Raw genomic sequence first — 16,093 nt, forward strand, 5'->3', positions numbered from 1 at the left:
GACCAGTGGGGGCCCTTCAGGATGGTTCCAAGGTTCTTTTTTTTTTTTAATATTTTATTTATTTATCAGGGTGGGGGGAGAGCGAGCAAGCACAGGCAGACAGAATGGCAGGCAGAGGCAGAGGGAGAAGCAGGCTCCTTGCCGAGCAAGGAGCCCGATGTGGGACTCGATCCCAGGACACCGGGATCATGACCTGAGCCGAAGGCAGCTGCTTAACCAACTGAGCCACCCAGGCGTCCCTGGTTCCAAGGTTCTATTGGCATGTTTTCATCATCCTTTGGACATATTCTGGTTTTTTGGCACAATAAGATGCTCTAGACTTGCCTTGAACGTTTCCTGCCCCAGCTCAGGAATCGGCCATTTCTCCAGAGAGCCCTGATTCCTTTTGAGGGGAGAATGATACTTAGGACCCAAAATCTGGACTCTAGGTGTGCTCATTGCTACTGGGGTGCCACTGCTGCAAGGCCCTCAGAGACAGAGCTGAGGAGTGTGTGTGTGTGTGTGTGTGTGTGTGTGTGTATGAGTATGTGTACACAGACAGACACACATGGACATGAGTTACCTCCTCTCCAGTTCAGCACTGCAGGGTTCCACTTAGCCTCCTTCCTTCCTATTCCATACCCTTCTCTTACAGGGTGAAACTTACCTCCTACTACCTATAAGATATGTATTCTGGAATACACAGAAAGTAGACTGAGAATTGCTAACCTTTAGAGCTGAAAAGTCAGCAATTGTTCTTAGCTTGAGGGCATTTAACCAAAATACCTCAGAAGATACTTGGTGACTTGTTTCACTCTCTCATAACCTGATGGTTATGTTAATCATTTGAAATATAATTAGGGGTTTGGTTGTTGTTATTTTTTATGCTTTTCTTTAGGGACTCACCTCATTCTTGATTTTATTTACTTACAGAGCATATGGAACATTAATGTAGTTATTAAAAAGTCTAAACTGTATAAAAAGTCATACTCAGAGAAGTGCTGTGTGAATGTGTAAGTTTTTTCACCTCTTTGATCTCCAAGAGCCCTATCTATAATAATATCAAGTTACCATTTATAGAATCCTTGGTCTGTGCCAGGCTGTCTTCTATGTATTTATATTTTATATAGATTTAGTTTATGTAAATAAATATGTACTGTGTATAATAAAAATTTATATATAATAAATATGTGTGTGTGTGTATCACGTCACTACATTTTAAATCTTAAAAACAGACCTCTACTATGGTACTGCTCTTACTCCCATTTGATAGATAAGATACTGAGGCTATCCAAGGTCCCATAGTTAGGCAGTTGTGGAACCTGGGTTTGAACCCATGCCAGACTCTAGTTCACATTCTTAACTGGGCTCTGAGTACTTGTGCCTGGCAAAAAAGTAGATGCTCAGAACACGTTTGCCCCCATTTGGCCAAGTCTGCCCATTACGCAGGTAATCAAGGTCAGGGGTGGAGGTGGTCTGTGTCTTGGCCCAGCCATCCCACACACCTCCTCTCATATTTCCAGGAGAGTTTATGGAGAGCCTGCAGGACCCAGACCTGAATGTGCGCCGCGCCACCCTGGCTTTCTTCAACTCGGCTGTGCACAACAAGCCCTCGCTGGTCCGGGACCTGCTGGATGACATCCTGCCCCTCCTCTACCAGGAGACGAAGATCCGCAGGGACCTCATTCGAGAGGTGAGGCTGGAGAGGCATAGAGCAGGAAGCCCTGGGCCTGACCAGTGGGGCTGTGGCAAGGATTCAGGTCACCTGGGGCCTCAATCAAGTCCCACTCCTCCACTTCCCGGTTGTCTGACCCTGGGCATGGGGGCGTAGGACCATTTCATTCACTCTGAGCCTCAGTTTTCTTCTTGGCACAATGAGGAGACTAATTTGTATCTGCATCAGAGCATTGTGGAGGAGATTCCATGAGTTATGTCCTGCAGGGGCTCAGAACTGCTCCTGGCGCACTGTCGGCCTCAGTAGGTGTTGGTGCTTCTTACTATCACTCAGCAATCAGCAGGGGTTCACTGACGGCCAGCCCGGTGGCAGGGTGGCAGGATCAGAGCTGGACCAGACATGGTGTCTGCCAACAGGGAGCTCCTGCCCTCCTCAGGGACAGAGGCACCCATTCTGCCAATTATTTCACTGACTTAAATCCTTAAACAAGGTTTTAAGGAGCAGAGATTAAAGGTGACTTAACAGGGGCACCTGGGTGGCTCAGTGGGTTAAGCCGCTGCCTTTGGCTCAGGTCATGATCTCAGGTCCTGGGATCGAGTCCTGCATGGGGCTCTCTGCTCAGCAGGGAGCCTGCTTCCTCCTCTCTCTCTCTCTGCCTGCCTCTCCAACTACTTGTGATTTCTCTCTGTCAAATAAATAAATAAAATCTTTTAAAAAAAAAAAGGTGACTTAACATCTGTCATCACATGATATAATAAAAAGGTTTGAACCACCTGGCATTGCTGACGAGGAAGTGACTGTGTTTAGAGGGGTTTGGAAAGTTTCCCAAAAGAGGGGGCCTTTAATTGGGGCTTTTAGGGGTGAGAAGCAGTTTACCATTAAGCACAGAGCCTTGTGGTTAAAAGCTTCAGACCTGGGTTTTTAAATTCTAGTTCAGCTACTTACTAGCTGTATGTTCTTGGGTGAGTTAATTAACCTCTTTGAGTCTAGTTTCCTCATATGTTAAATGGGGTTATTGGTAATACTGTCTCCCTAGGGCTGTTGTGATGCTTGAGTAAAATTTCATTTGTCAAGCACTCAGCACAGTGGTTGGCATCTTATCACTGCTCCGTAGACCATAATAATTATTGTTACTGGCTTTTTTAAGATTTTATTTATTTATTTTAGAGAGAGAGGGTGGGTGTGAGCAAGCTGAGGGAGAGGGAGAGAGAATCTGAAGCAGACACCAGGCTCAGTGTAGAGCCTGATGCGGGGCTCCGTCCCACAACCACAAGATTATGACCTGAGCTGAAACCAAGTCGGATGCTTAAAACCGACTGAGCCACCCAGGCACGCATGTTACTGTTATCATTGGAGGACATTGCAGGCTGAGCAAAGGCAAGAGGCTTGAGAGTATGAGGCTTGATTCGGCGACAGAACACAATACCGAACAAGGGAGGTGGGGCGTGCAGCAGGGACTGAGGGAGGTGTCCTTACACCCTAGAGTCCCATCCCGTAACCCTCGTCATCCTTCTGTCCTGCAGGTGGAGATGGGGCCCTTCAAGCACACAGTGGACGACGGGCTAGACGTGCGGAAGGCAGCCTTTGAGTGCATGTACTCGCTGCTTGAGAGCTGCCTAGGCCGGTTGGACATCTGCGAGTTCCTGAACCACGTGGAGGATGGCCTGAAGGACCACTATGATATCCGGGTAGGACAGGCCCCCTGGCCAGAACAGCACCCACCCCATACCGAGGGGACAGGCGAGCACCACTAGGGCCCACTGCTTGTTTGTCCCCCACTCTCCACCCCAGGCACCCCCATAAAGATAACCGCATTATTCTCTCTCTCTCTTTTAAAAGATTTTATTTATTTATTTGACAGAGTTCATAAGTAGGCAGAGAGACAGGCAGATGGTGGGGGAAGCAGGCTCCCTGCTGAGCAGAGAGCTGGATGTGGGGCTCGATCCCAGAACCCTGAGATCATGACCAACCGGAAGGCAGAGACTTTAACCTACTGAGCCACCCAGGTGCCCCTCTTATTTTATTTTATTTTTTTTTAGTATTTTATGTATTATTTGATGGAGAGAGCAGGGGTGGGGCAGAAGGAGAAGCAGACTCCTCACTGAGCAGGGAGCCTGATATGGGACTCCATCCCAGGACCCTGGGATCCTGGCCTGAGCTGAAGTCATATGCTTAACCGACCGAGCCTGATTTTTTCCTGATTATCAATCAGGGAAAGAGCCAAGCTGGGGCGCCTGGGTTGTTCAGTGGGTTAAGCCTCTGCCTTTGGCTCAGATCATGGTCTCAGGGTCCTGGGATTGAGCCCCACATCTGGCTCTCTGCTCAGCAGGGAGCCTGCTTCCTCCTCTCTCTCTGCCTGCCTCTCTGCCTACTTGTGATCACTCTCTCTCTCTCTCTCTCTCTGTCAAATAAATAAATAAATAATCTTTTAAAAAACAGAAAGAAAGAGAGCCAAGCTGTCAAACACCTTTGGTGGGAGTCTACACTGGGAGAGCTCTTTGGAGGATGGTTTAGCCATAAGGAGAAACATTTAGAATTCTTTGACACATTCTTGATCTAGCAGTTCCGTCTCCATAAACAGAGCCTTTGGACTCACTCCTCAAAATGTGTTTGGAGTTTCTATGTTCAAGATTGTTCTTCCCAGCTCTGGGGGGGTTGGAGAAAGCTGGTGGCTTCCTGAATGTCCACCCATCAGTGGGCTGGTACCTCTGGTCATGGAATGCTGGCTGCACTGAGAAGAGTGAGTCGGTCCCTTCGCAGTGATGTGAGAGATGGCCAAGCCCCACTGTCGCTTGATAAAAGCCAGTTGTTTTTACAGGCATTTTCCCCATGCTATCCTGTTTCCACCCATTCTGGCCCCATCATCCTCTTATCTGTCCTCCCAGGAGTATGGGACAGGGCCTGACATCAGTGCCACATTCGGACCCCAGTGTCTGGGCTCCCTCTGGTGTTGAGGAGGGTGGGTATGACATGTCTTGAGCCCCTAGAGTTATCTTGTTGAGTCTACACTGTATCCTTGGATGGTGTAGCCCACTTTACAGGGGTGAGACCAGAGAGCTGGTGGGTTCAAAGGCAGCAGCTGGGCAGTGGAAGAGCCCTGGGTTGCAGCTTATGCTGTGTAATGCTGTGCTCTTTGCTGCTGTGGCCCTGGTCGCCCTCCTTTGCCATGGGTTGTGGGGGAATCAGGGAAGGGTAGACAGTGGAGGGGTTGGGTAGGGCACGTAGAATCCAGACAACCATCCTTTATGGTGTGGAGCACTGGTTGACCATTTTCCCAAGAAAACTTGACCATTTTCCCAAGAGGTCAGCATTAGTCTCCTGCAGGCTGCATCCAGGCCTGTGGATGTGTTTAGTTGGCTCACACAGTAGTTTGTTTGCTTTTTAACTGGGTGTCAACATTTAAGAGTTGAGAGATCTTCCATGAAAATCAGAGTGTCTTTGGAAAGCAGGCTATCAGCTGGGGCCACATTCCCACAGCCACAGTTGGCTGGAGCTGAGAGCTGAGGTCTGGAGTATGGGCTCTTGACTCCTGCCCAGTTGCCCTCTGGCCCTGTTCACTCATGGCCAGTATCTGCCTGGTCCTGTGGGCATCAGAGCTGGAGAATCGCCCCCTCCCTGGTACCTCTTCTCATCTGATCCTCCCCAGGTCAGCCAGGCATGGGAGCCATTGCCAGTCATAGTTTATAGATAAGGAAACTGAAGCCCAGAGCAGGAGAGACTCGGGCAGGGCCCTGGTGGGAATTAGTGCTAGAGTTTGGACCTGAGCTCCAAGTGTTGGGACCAGAGCCCCTGATCTTCCATGGCCTCTGCTCCTTTTGGTCCTGGGCCATTTCACCATGAACTCTGTCTTCTTCCTCCTGGGTAGATGCTGACCTTCATCATGCTCGCTCGACTGGCTACCCTGTGTCCCGCACCTGTTCTGCAGAGAGTGGACCGGCTCATTGAACCACTCAGGGCCACCTGCACCGCCAAGGTACCTCCCTCCCCCTACCCCACTTAGCGCTGGGCACACCTGCGGATTGCTCACAGTTACCCTTTCTAGGTGGTGTATGAAGGGCTTCATTTCATTGTTGTCGTCCTCCTGTAAGGCACTTCTTATTGTCACCACTGTATACACAGGGGAGCAGAGACTCAGAGAGGTGAAGTTATGGACCTAGGCTACCCAGCTAGTAAATTGCAGAGCTGAGATTCAAACCCGGCTCTTTCTTTCATTCATTAAACATTTCCTGGGTGCTGGGCCTCATTGCAAGGTACTAGGGATACAACATTGAACCTGGTGGGTTCCCCACTCCCAAATCCTTTTTTTTTTTTTTTTAAGATTGTATTTATTTATTTGAGAGAAAGCAAGAGCGAGCGAGCATGAAGGGGGTAAGGGCAGAGGGAAAAGCAGATTCCCCACTGAGCAGGGAGCTTGACGTGGGGCTCCATCTCAAGACTCAGGGATCATGACCCAAGTTGAAGGCACACGGTTAATTGACTGAGCCACCCAGGCTCCCCTCTTCTCCCACATCCTAATTGGGAAACGAGTGAGACTCTTGGAAAGATAGAAACCATTGATTGGTTGATTGATACAGGGCAGAGTTGCTGATAAGCTAGAGTGCCTCAAGGATCCAGGGGAGGGATTCGGAGCCAGAGGCCTGGGGGCAACATGCAGTGTTGGGAACAGAGCCTGGCATACCCAGGGGGTGGGTATCCAGTAATTACCTGGTGACTAAAAGAACTAACTTGGATTTTGAAAGGGTAGGAATTAACCTAAAAGTAGTAGAGTATTTCAGTTTGGAGCTTAAGGAGGAGAGATATCCACAGAACAGTGATTTTCAAGTAGCAAAACCTTTTCCAATAAAATAAAATCTTCTGTGGATAAAACATTAAAATTGGTGGTTTCTTAATAGATAGAAACCTGCCTTGTAAGTTTCCCTTTGAAACATATGTGGGTATGAAGTAAAAAGAAGCTGTGTTTCTGCAGGACTCTTGCAGTCTTGACTGTTTCAGTGGCCAAATCATTTCTAATTTTCTTTGAGCCTTTTGGCATGGAGAAGGATCGCAGTTCCCAGGGAAGGACTGCAGACCCCCCTTCACTCAGCCCAGATGGCAAGAGGAGCTTCAATCTGAGGCCCACACATAGGCCACTCGGAATGGCTGCAGAGGACGCTGTTTGTCAGGCACTGAGATGAGAACTTGCTGCATATGTGTCCACAATCCCTCATCTGCTGAAGCCTACAAAGCTCTGGAACTTGTTTGGCAACAAAACTTGACTTGAACTGGCCTGAGGCTATTTATGGCTTTTCTCTCTTGCTGTGACATGCATAATATTCTTTCATTTTTCATATAGTAGTGGAAATATTCCTGTATTTGATTATATGATATTGTACCACGTTGTCTGCACACTATCCTGTTTCTAACCCCCCACACACACCAAATCCTGAATTCCAAACCACACCTGGCCCCAAGGGTTTCAGAGCAGGGGATATGGACCTGTATTAAGCCATTTAACCCTCAAAGCAACTCTATGGAAAGGAGGCTCTTCCATACAGAAAGGGAAGTGCAGCTTGCAGTGACAACCTGAAGTCACAGTGCTTACAGGGCAGAGCATTCAAACCCAAGACTGTCCAACCCCAGTGCCAAGCTCTTAACCTCTACACTGGAATTTTGAGGGGGAATAGTCTTTGTCTGGGCCAAGTCAGCAGCCTCAAGAGGAATCCAGACTTTATTTCATAAGGAGTGGGGCAGTTCTGAGATTCTCTAAGTGGGAGAGGGTGGGGGATGAAGAAACAAGACAGGCAAGGCAGTTTGAGGGGTTTCCAGCACAGACTAGCTTGCAGGGGCAGGCACCTGAGTGGAGGGGGGACGAGGCCAGCAAGGTGACTGTCATGGTGATCCAGTCTTTGAGTTAAGTCATGGTACCAAGAGTCTGTTTTAAGCACAGTAAGAAAAGATAGGCTGAATCCTGTCAGGGGAAGGAGATAACTGAACACTTTACAGCATTTATCACCATCCAGTTATTTATTAATAATAAGAAAGGTGGGCAGTTTAGATTGGTTGGTCGGAGGCCCCCTAGGTGACCTTGAGGTTGATTTAATGACAAAAAATTCCCCTTTGGGGAAACCCACTGGGGTAAAAGCGAAGAAGAAACCTCAGGAGGCTGGAACCACAGTGTGCTGTGGTTTAAACTGGGAAGGATACAGGTGGTTGGGATGAATCCAGAGACCAGTGAGGTAGCTGTGGTGTGATGCTAAGTTCAATAAAGGATGGCTCGTTGTTTTCCTACTTTAGGTCAAAGCTGGTTCTGTGAAGCAGGAATTTGAGAAGCAAGACGAGCTGAAACGCTCTGCGATGAGGGCAGTGGCCGCCCTGCTGACCATCCCAGAAGTAGGGAAAAGCCCCATCATGGCTGACTTCTCTTCCCAAATCCGATCCAACCCCGAACTTGCTGCCCTCTTTGAAAGCATCCAGAAGGATTCTGCTTCAGCCCCCAACACAGACTCGATGGAGCTCAGCTAGTACCCCCCAACTTTGCCCCCAGGTGGGTCCTTACTTAAGAGAAGGAGGCCTACCCAAGCATGAGGCCTCACTGTCCCCCTGCCCACCATAGGCTTCTCTACTTTTGCCCTTTTGTCATCTCACTGGGGGCCCTTCTGCTCCTGGTTGGGGCTTACAGTGCCTTCTCCAAGGACCCCCAACTTGAGGCCCCCAGCAGGAGCTGCAGGGCTGCCAATAGTTGGGCCCTTTAACTCAGGACAGTCATTCAAGGAAACGGCATGGACATTTTCCAAGCCCTTCCACACAAACACAGATGCATGACTTCACACAGGGTGGTCTGTACCTTCAAAGTGGGGAGTCCCTGCCTCACTAAGGACTAAGTAGTGTTTAGAAATACTCTTATGCTCACAGCTGCAGAAAGTTAGGAGACAGCCGGCTGGCCTCTTTGCCCACCATTGTCCCAGATTTGTCACTCACACCTCTCCCACTCTTCACTTAACTTGATCTGATAGGCCAAACATTAGTGCTGGGTGGGCATCTTGAAGAGTCAAGCTACTTCTCTGAGCTTTAACATTTTAGAATTCAAAATGCTTCACTTTCTAATTGGCAGTAATGAATCTGAAATTTTTTTGCAGGGGGAGGGGGGCCAAGGTAGGGAATTAGATCTAGTTTGTTTTTTTTCTAATTTCAAAACTCTTATGTAGCTAACTGGGAAATAAGTACCAAGAAAGTACAGACCATCTTTTATGTCACCCACCTAGGTGTCAACAGTTGGTTTGTGTCCTGAGGAAGACTTTGAACATGTTGTTTCTAGTTTTTAGTATTGAAGACACAAATATTAAACAATAGGCTAAAGAATTTTCTGTGCTATCCCAGGTTAATAAAGGACAGACCTAGTGTTACTTTTTCTGTGCACACTTCCTCTACTCAGTAGACCACTGTCTGTATACTTCCCAAGTCAATTTAAAGAAATCATGGAAACAACTCAACAATTAACTCAAATGTTTCAGACTAGGCTTTGAACTGGATGGAGGTAGGCAACCTGTAATTTACATACCCAGTTTAAGGGACTTAAATCCACTCATGGCTAGCATGCCAAGAAAATTGTTAAGCAGGCTAATATTTCTGCTCAGTTGACCAGGCTGGTAGGGAAAAAAACACCCTATAAGTGATTGTCTTGTTCTTCAGTACCTCATGCCACATCCCCAATTATCCTGCCCTTTGCTGCCAGTTCTTAGATAAGTGCTATCATAACCTTATAGACATGCCTCTTTCTTGTGCTTTGCAAATACTGCATTTTTTTTTTTTTTTTTTTACAAAATGAAGGTTTGTGGCAACCCTGTGTTCAGCCAAATCTATCAATACCATTTTTCCAACAGCATTTGCTCACTTCCTGTCGTATTTTGTTAATTCTCAGACTTTCACTTTTTCATTATGTTATGGTGATGTGATCATTGATGTTACTGCTTGTGCCTGAAGATGGGACTGAATTGCTGCAATCTCGTGAGACTACTTCAATGGAATTGCTTCTTATGAGCAAAAAATTTGTTGAGATGGGATCTACTCTTGAAGATGCTGGATTGTTGAAATGACAACAAAGAACTGAAGAATATTACATCAACTTAGTTGATGAAGTAGTGGTAGGGTCTAAGATGGCACTCCCGATTTTGAAAGCTCTTGGGTAAAGTGCTAACAGTATCATGCTACAGAGAAATCATTCTGGACTCAGTCAATGCAGTCAACTTCATGGTCTTCATTTTAAGAAACTGCGACAGCCATCCCAGCCTTCAGGAGCCACCACCCTATCAGTCAGCCGCCATCAACATGGAGGTTAAGACCTTCCACCAGCAAAGGTCACAACTCAAAATTATGTTTAGCACTTTTGCACTAGATGGTTAGCATTTTTTGCAATAAACTTATTTTTAAATTAAGGTATGAGTTGTCTAGACATGCTATTGCACATAATAAATTATAACAGTATAAACAACTTTTATATGCACTCAGAAACCAGAAAAATGCGTTTGATTTGCTTCATCAGTGGTTTGAAACCAAACCACAGGGTCTTGAGAAGTATGCCTATAATTCACATAGATAAATTCTAGCTTTTGCGGCCAAAGTTTTAGGGCTGTGGTCAAAAAGGCAACTTGATTGTTAAATCCTGAGTACCAATCAAGAGGCCCAATGATGTTAAGAATCCCAGCCTTCAGAAACTGCAGTTAAGTTACCTGAAGCAGCAAGCTGGGGGAGGGTTATAAAAGGGAGACCGAAAGTTATCTTCAGGCATCCAAGGCTAATCGTAGAGGGATTTGTGCTGCATCCTGTCATGTTTTTGTTCAGAGGCTACCTCACAAGAACTACATACAGTGACCATCATCCAAATTTACAAAGTGAGGCTAAGGATGACTACTTGCTCTGAGCTGCAAAGTCCTTCAATCAAAAGTCTTAGAATGTTCCTTGGTCTGAGCCCAAGTCTCTCCCAGCCCCAACTGGAGCTGATAAAGCTGCTCTGGGCACCAGAGGCCTGTGCCCTATGAAGAATGAAGTATCCTTATAAACACACCCCTTCCAAATGGAGGATTCCAGAGCATTAATGGGCAAAAGAATAATCTCCATGCAGACACCAAGGAGGGAAATGCCAGATGGTAGTTTTATGGTTTTATTAACACAAATATAACGTGAACAAGCTGTCTATTCATTTTCTTCACTGCGCAGCCTGGCATTGGGATTGGTGACTCTGATTGCCAGCTGGGCTGCTCTTTCCACAATAGCTTTGCGGTTCTTGGAGGAGACGTTGTGAGCAATCTCTGCACAGTAAGATCTGGAAGAGAAGCAGTTCGTGAGTACGGAGCAAGCCAGATGAACACATGCTCTGGAGTTTCCCTGGGAGGGCAGCAGTTTTTGGTCACATCACCTCCAGAGCCATAGCACAGAGCCATGAGGGCTCTGGCAAAGTTGATGAAAAAGACCCACACAGTCCCAAATCCTAACTTTCCTAAATTCCATGGTACCAGCAGTAGGACTCTTCAAGTATTTACTGATAGTGACAGAAGTACTCACTGTCCCCTCACTTAATCCTTACAAGCAGCCTTGTAATCCAGGTATTGCCTCCTCTTACAGACCAACCATGACCCTTAAAGGTGCAAGCGAATTCCCAAGTAAGATACTTAGAAATGGACAGGGCTAGGATGGCTCAGTCCCAGATTCCAAGTTCAAACATTCTCCCCCAATCCTTTCACAGTCAATCTGCCCAACACAGGGCAGTCTCAGGGAGCTTGGACTTGCCCATTAAGTTCTGAAACTCTCTGCAGAGCAGGAGGAGAATCCAACAGTCTGATTAAGCCATGGGTTTCCTGGCCTAGACATTCACATTTTACTTGTTTGACTGCTGCAGTCAAAATTCAAATTTAGAAGTAACATTGCCTGAAGTCACCCAGCAATAATATTTCCTGAGTATCTGGCTGGCAGATACTGTTCTAATCTACTCATTCCTCACAGCTATATCAGGCCCCAGTTCGGTAACAAATTGGCCTAATGAGAACATTTCAGTCAAGTTATGACACCATTAAGAGCAGATTAAGAAAAGACACTCTCGGGGCATCTGACTGGCTCAGTCAATAGAGCATGGGACCCTGAGATCAAGAGTCACACACTCTACCAAATGAGCCAGCCAGGAGCCCCCAAAATAAAAAATCTTAAAAAGGACGCCGCTCTACCCGGAGGAATTTCAGCAAAAACAGAAAGAAAGCTATAAGCAGTGACTAAATCAGGCAATGAACATACACAAATTCTTTTTAAGAATTCTAGCAAAATAGCTTAAGTGCGAGACAAGCAAACCCAAAGAATTATCTTCTATAAAGGAGTCCACTCAAAGTCAAAGTAGCTGTATTTTGAAATGTTCCAATTATATTTTTCAACACTTTAAGCTTTTTCCAAAAATACCTCAAGTCCATATCCACATGCGTATTTAATAACCAATCACTCACTCTATGTATTATCTTAAATACTTCTGTCTGCCCAGGTATTTTCCCGACACATGACAATCATTTCAATAACACATGTAACATTCCACCCAGTGCTTATACTCCCATCATTTACAAATAGTATTTTCAACTGCTCAAATTGAACAACTGTTAAAATGTTTCAAAATGCTTTTTATTTAGGGATAAGTATCCAAAAATGGAACTTGTGGATTAAAGGTCATAGATTTCAAATATTTCTATGGCTCCAGATACAAACTGCCAAGCTATTTAAGAGTATCTTTTTGGTAACCAGCAACACCAGCACTGCAGCATTTCTGCTACACAAAAGGAATTGCATCTTTATGTCACAATTTTCCATCCACCTAATTGGGGTTTGGGCAGCCACCCCTAATTCCTCTGTTCACCCAAGGATTTTCAAAGGAAAATTTCCAGTATCCCAACACCCAGTTAAATTCCCAACCTAGAAAACTCAACCAAAGTGAGAATAATGGTTTTGTTTATTTCTATTACTTGTGCCTACAATCACTACATATGAAAGATCTTTGTAAGCAAGCACACACAGGTCCTATAGTTAGTCACACTCTCCACATCCTAATTAAGAAAACAGGTTTTCAGCTTCTGTTTAACAGGAACGAAGAAAACCGTCCTCTGCTTTACCAAAGAAACACCATTCCCTCCAAACCAGATTCAAAGCATCCAAATCACTTCCCGGGTGAAATGTTTTCTCATCCCACCGCACTAATTTTGGCCTCAGCAGTCTTTCTCCCACGGCGCTCATAAAGTGTCTAACTTTCTCAAAATACTTGAATGTAATGCTGTGAACCCTTCGTGCACTCTTGCATCTCTACAACTTTGTGCAAGTCATCCTCTGCCTGCCAAGTCTTCCTCCTTTTCTCCATCTCAGAATAGAGCTCCTTATCAGGCAACTCGTCTAACTCCATAGCCTTCTGAAGGAAGATACCCCTGGCCACAGCACTAAGTGCCCCTTTGGTCTGAGGCTGTATCTGATATCCCCCCACCCCACCTCCACACGCAGCAATGTTCTGCAAAGAACTGCCAAAAGGATACCAGTGTTTGTATTATTGGGCAAAGTCCTTCTCTTTCCAGATCTCAGGTCTCTACACTTTTCAGGTAAGTTCCCTTTCCCTACTCCAGCAAAGGAAATACTTCGAAGTCCCCAACAAGCATTCTTTAAGCTCCTGAGAGAATATACAACTCTTCTAAATGCTAGAGTCCCTACCAAAAATGCTCACAGATGCAGACTTCTGACATCAAACCCAGAGGTGGGACCCAACTCACTTGTTACACATCAGCAGCACTTCAAGCTCCTTGACGTTGTGCACTAGGAACTTCCTGAAGCCACTGGGCAACATGTGCTTTGTCTTCTTGTTGCTCCCGTAACCAATGTTGGGCATCAAGATCTGGCCCTTGAATCTTCTGCGCACCCTATTGTCAATGCCTCTTGGCTTCCGCCAGTTGCGCTGAAATAAACACAGGAGGGTTAGTGTCTTTGCTAACAACTTTTCCTTTTGGAGAAAAAAGAGAGGACTCAATGACAAGGAAATATGCCAAACAGTAGCTATCTGGGTTACAGTATTTCACTACACCTTTTTATACACACACACACAATGAAAAGGAAATATGCCAAACAGTAGCTATCTGGGTTACAGTATTTCACTACACCTTTTTACACACACACACACACACACACTCATATTTAGTGGTGGAAAAAATGGGGGCTCCTGCATTGGACTACCAGGAATAGACTCACATCCACACTCAACAAAGGAAAAGCAGACTATATACTGATAGAATGTGAAGAGGCTATATATAAAGTTAAGATGAAGAGTGAAGAGCATGGGTTTCAACACTGCACTGAAGATGTTAAGTTTTCTCATCATAAAAATAAGGATAATCTAATGTCTTGAGGCCACCTAAAATGATTCAGGCCTCCAGACACCTCAAAACAGTCAGTGTCCCCGGCGATTTAAATTTCAACTTATATTATAATGAAGTGACTGAGTGCCAGTAAGGCATACTCAGGGAGACTTGAGTTTCTGGAAAGCTCTAGCACCAACCAGAGTTGTTCATCTGCCAAAGGTACTCTTTGGACCAGGTGATGCCAGAAGTCCAGAAGCCCATTTAGGAGTTCCTTCCTCCACCCCAACAAGTACTTCCATCCCGGGACGATATATACCTTAATTTTGACATATCGGTCTGACTGGTGCCGGATGAACTTCTTGGTCCTCTTTTTAACGATCTTGGGCTTCACCAAAGGTCTGAGGGCAGCCATGATGCCTTCAAGAAAGAGACAGAGATGGCGTCAAGCAGTCCTGGAAGGAGGCTTTCCTGCACAGGAGTTGAACGTTGTTGCAGAGTGTCTTCCAATCACCAGCTACTGAGCAAACTGGGAATGGAATGGGTACCTCTGCCAGGCTTGCTTTCCCTCCCGTCTCCGAAGCTGGCAGAATACTAACCACTCTCCAGACGCGATCCTGGGAGGTCAAGGCATCACCCCCTAAAGCCAAGGAAGAATGCTAACAGCTTATCTAACACAAATCGACCCCACATGTTCTCAACTTGCACAGGGCAGCAAATCCCACTTCTAGTATCCCAAACCGTAGACAGTCCAATTTCCTTTTAGATACGCAGAGCTTGGGCAGGCTACAAGAACCGGGGTCTTAGTTCACCTGTAAAATGGCAAGGATACCGCACACTGAATGCCTGCAGTGAATGAACGCAAGCAGACCTGAAGAGAAACCCGTGTTTCCCTGAGAACTGTTGCACTTCAATTCCCTTACCACAGGCCTACAAAACCACGATGTACTCAGAACATGTTTCTAGGCCTCTGAACTTCCGTTCTACCTGGAGATCATCCGAATCTCAATTTATAACCCTCCTCAAAGCGGACTTCCCGGTCACCCCATTTTTTCCTCCGGCAGCACACTTTTCTAGTCTCCTCACCGCCTCCTTAACACCTGGTTAAGTGCGCAGCGAACGTCGCGTTCGATAAACGAACGCACCCCACCCGCAACACGATTTCCTCGCAGGACGCGGTTCTATATTCCCTGAGAGCCTGACCCGCCATCAGCATTTGTTAACGGAACTAATCGACTCGCAGCTCACAATGGCTGGTCTGTTTTCTGAGGTGATCCGGCCGCAGCAGCAACCCCAAGACCAACCAGAAAACTGCAGAGGAAGGAGCGTCCGTCAGCGGAAAGAGAAGATACACGCGGGCACACTTCACTGACCAAGGTGATTCGAGTATTCGTCATCACACCCGAACCCTCTGGTCGCTCCACGGCTCCGACAAGCTCCCTCAGGCTAGACCCGGAGGGCGACCTTCACTCCCAGAGCTCAAACAAGCTGTCCGCAACACTGAGAGAGACAACAGGCAGCCTCCGTAGAAGGGCAAGTGGCCCTGGGAAGCGAACCTCCATCATCGGCTGGGCCGCTTCCCTGTTCCCGTACATACACCAGCCAACTGACAAGGACAAAGCCCGCCAAGACGACTGCATGGAAGGGTAAGCCTCCTCACCACGAAGCGACAAAAAGAGATGAAGACCGCACAGATGCGGATGGACAACGATTAAAACTCACCCAGTAACAGATGGCTGCAACCTCCGCAGGCAGCGCCGAAGAAGAGAGCGGAGGGTGGCGCGCGAGGGCTGATGGGACTTAACCTCTCGGTCCTGGCCGGGGGAAAAAGAGCACTTCCGGTTCTTCGTCCTTCAAAGAAAAGAAAGACTCGTCAGAGAAATACTACTGGAAAAAAAAAGTCGAGGGATACCTTTGTTTTCCTATATATTAATATCTGCGAGTAGTACTGACAATTTTTCATACCTGCTGTTGGGACTACATAGAACATTTGGAATTCTTTCTGAGCTTATAAGACCTGTGGGGGGGCATACACTTCCGCCAGAAATTGAAGCCATTCCTCTGGAGAAGAACCCAGGTTTTTTTTTATTTCCGCCCGAGT

General features: G+C 46.5%; 2 protein-coding genes and 1 non-coding gene across 5 annotated transcripts in view; 1 reads left to right on the forward strand and 2 right to left on the reverse strand.

The window, feature by feature from the left end:
• The window catches only part of CAND2 (cullin associated and neddylation dissociated 2 (putative)), a 33,483-nt gene extending 23,418 nt beyond the window's left edge, over positions 1 to 10,065 (forward strand). The window contains exons 12-16 of one of the 3 annotated variants that reach the window (XM_004738562.3): positions 1,503 to 1,672; positions 3,178 to 3,342; positions 5,520 to 5,627; positions 7,928 to 8,177; positions 9,552 to 10,065. In XM_004738562.3, the coding sequence (XP_004738619.2) occupies positions 1,503 to 1,672; positions 3,178 to 3,342; positions 5,520 to 5,627; positions 7,928 to 8,155 (671 nt within the window). In that variant the 3' untranslated portion in view covers positions 8,156 to 8,177; positions 9,552 to 10,065. Of the gene's footprint in view, positions 1 to 1,502; positions 1,673 to 3,177; positions 3,343 to 5,519; positions 5,628 to 7,927 lie in introns of all 3 variants that reach the window. The other 2 variants (XM_004738563.3, XM_013054762.2) reach the window with 2 other exon arrangements.
• Positions 10,066 to 10,776: 711 nt separating this feature from the next.
• RPL32 (ribosomal protein L32) lies at positions 10,777 to 15,843 on the reverse strand. Its single transcript, XM_013054801.2, has 4 exons — positions 15,715 to 15,843; positions 14,312 to 14,412; positions 13,414 to 13,595; positions 10,777 to 10,952 (listed from the first exon to the last, which is right to left on the reverse strand). The coding sequence occupies exons 2-4, from the start codon at positions 14,405 to 14,407 to the stop codon at positions 10,823 to 10,825; spliced, it is 408 nt and encodes a 135-aa protein (XP_012910255.1). The 5' UTR covers positions 14,408 to 14,412; positions 15,715 to 15,843; the 3' UTR covers positions 10,777 to 10,822.
• Positions 14,480 to 14,619, reverse strand: LOC123387256. The gene has a single exon (XR_006601586.1). It is a non-coding gene; the product is annotated as a small nucleolar RNA SNORA7 (small nucleolar RNA).
• Positions 15,844 to 16,093: the final 250 nt, after the last annotated feature.

Source organism: Mustela putorius, unplaced genomic scaffold (assembly GCF_011764305.1).
Source record: "Mustela putorius furo isolate JIRA1106 unplaced genomic scaffold, ASM1176430v1.1 tig00003850_pilon_pilon_pilon, whole genome shotgun sequence".
Lineage (NCBI taxonomy): Eukaryota > Metazoa > Chordata > Mammalia > Carnivora > Mustelidae > Mustela > Mustela putorius.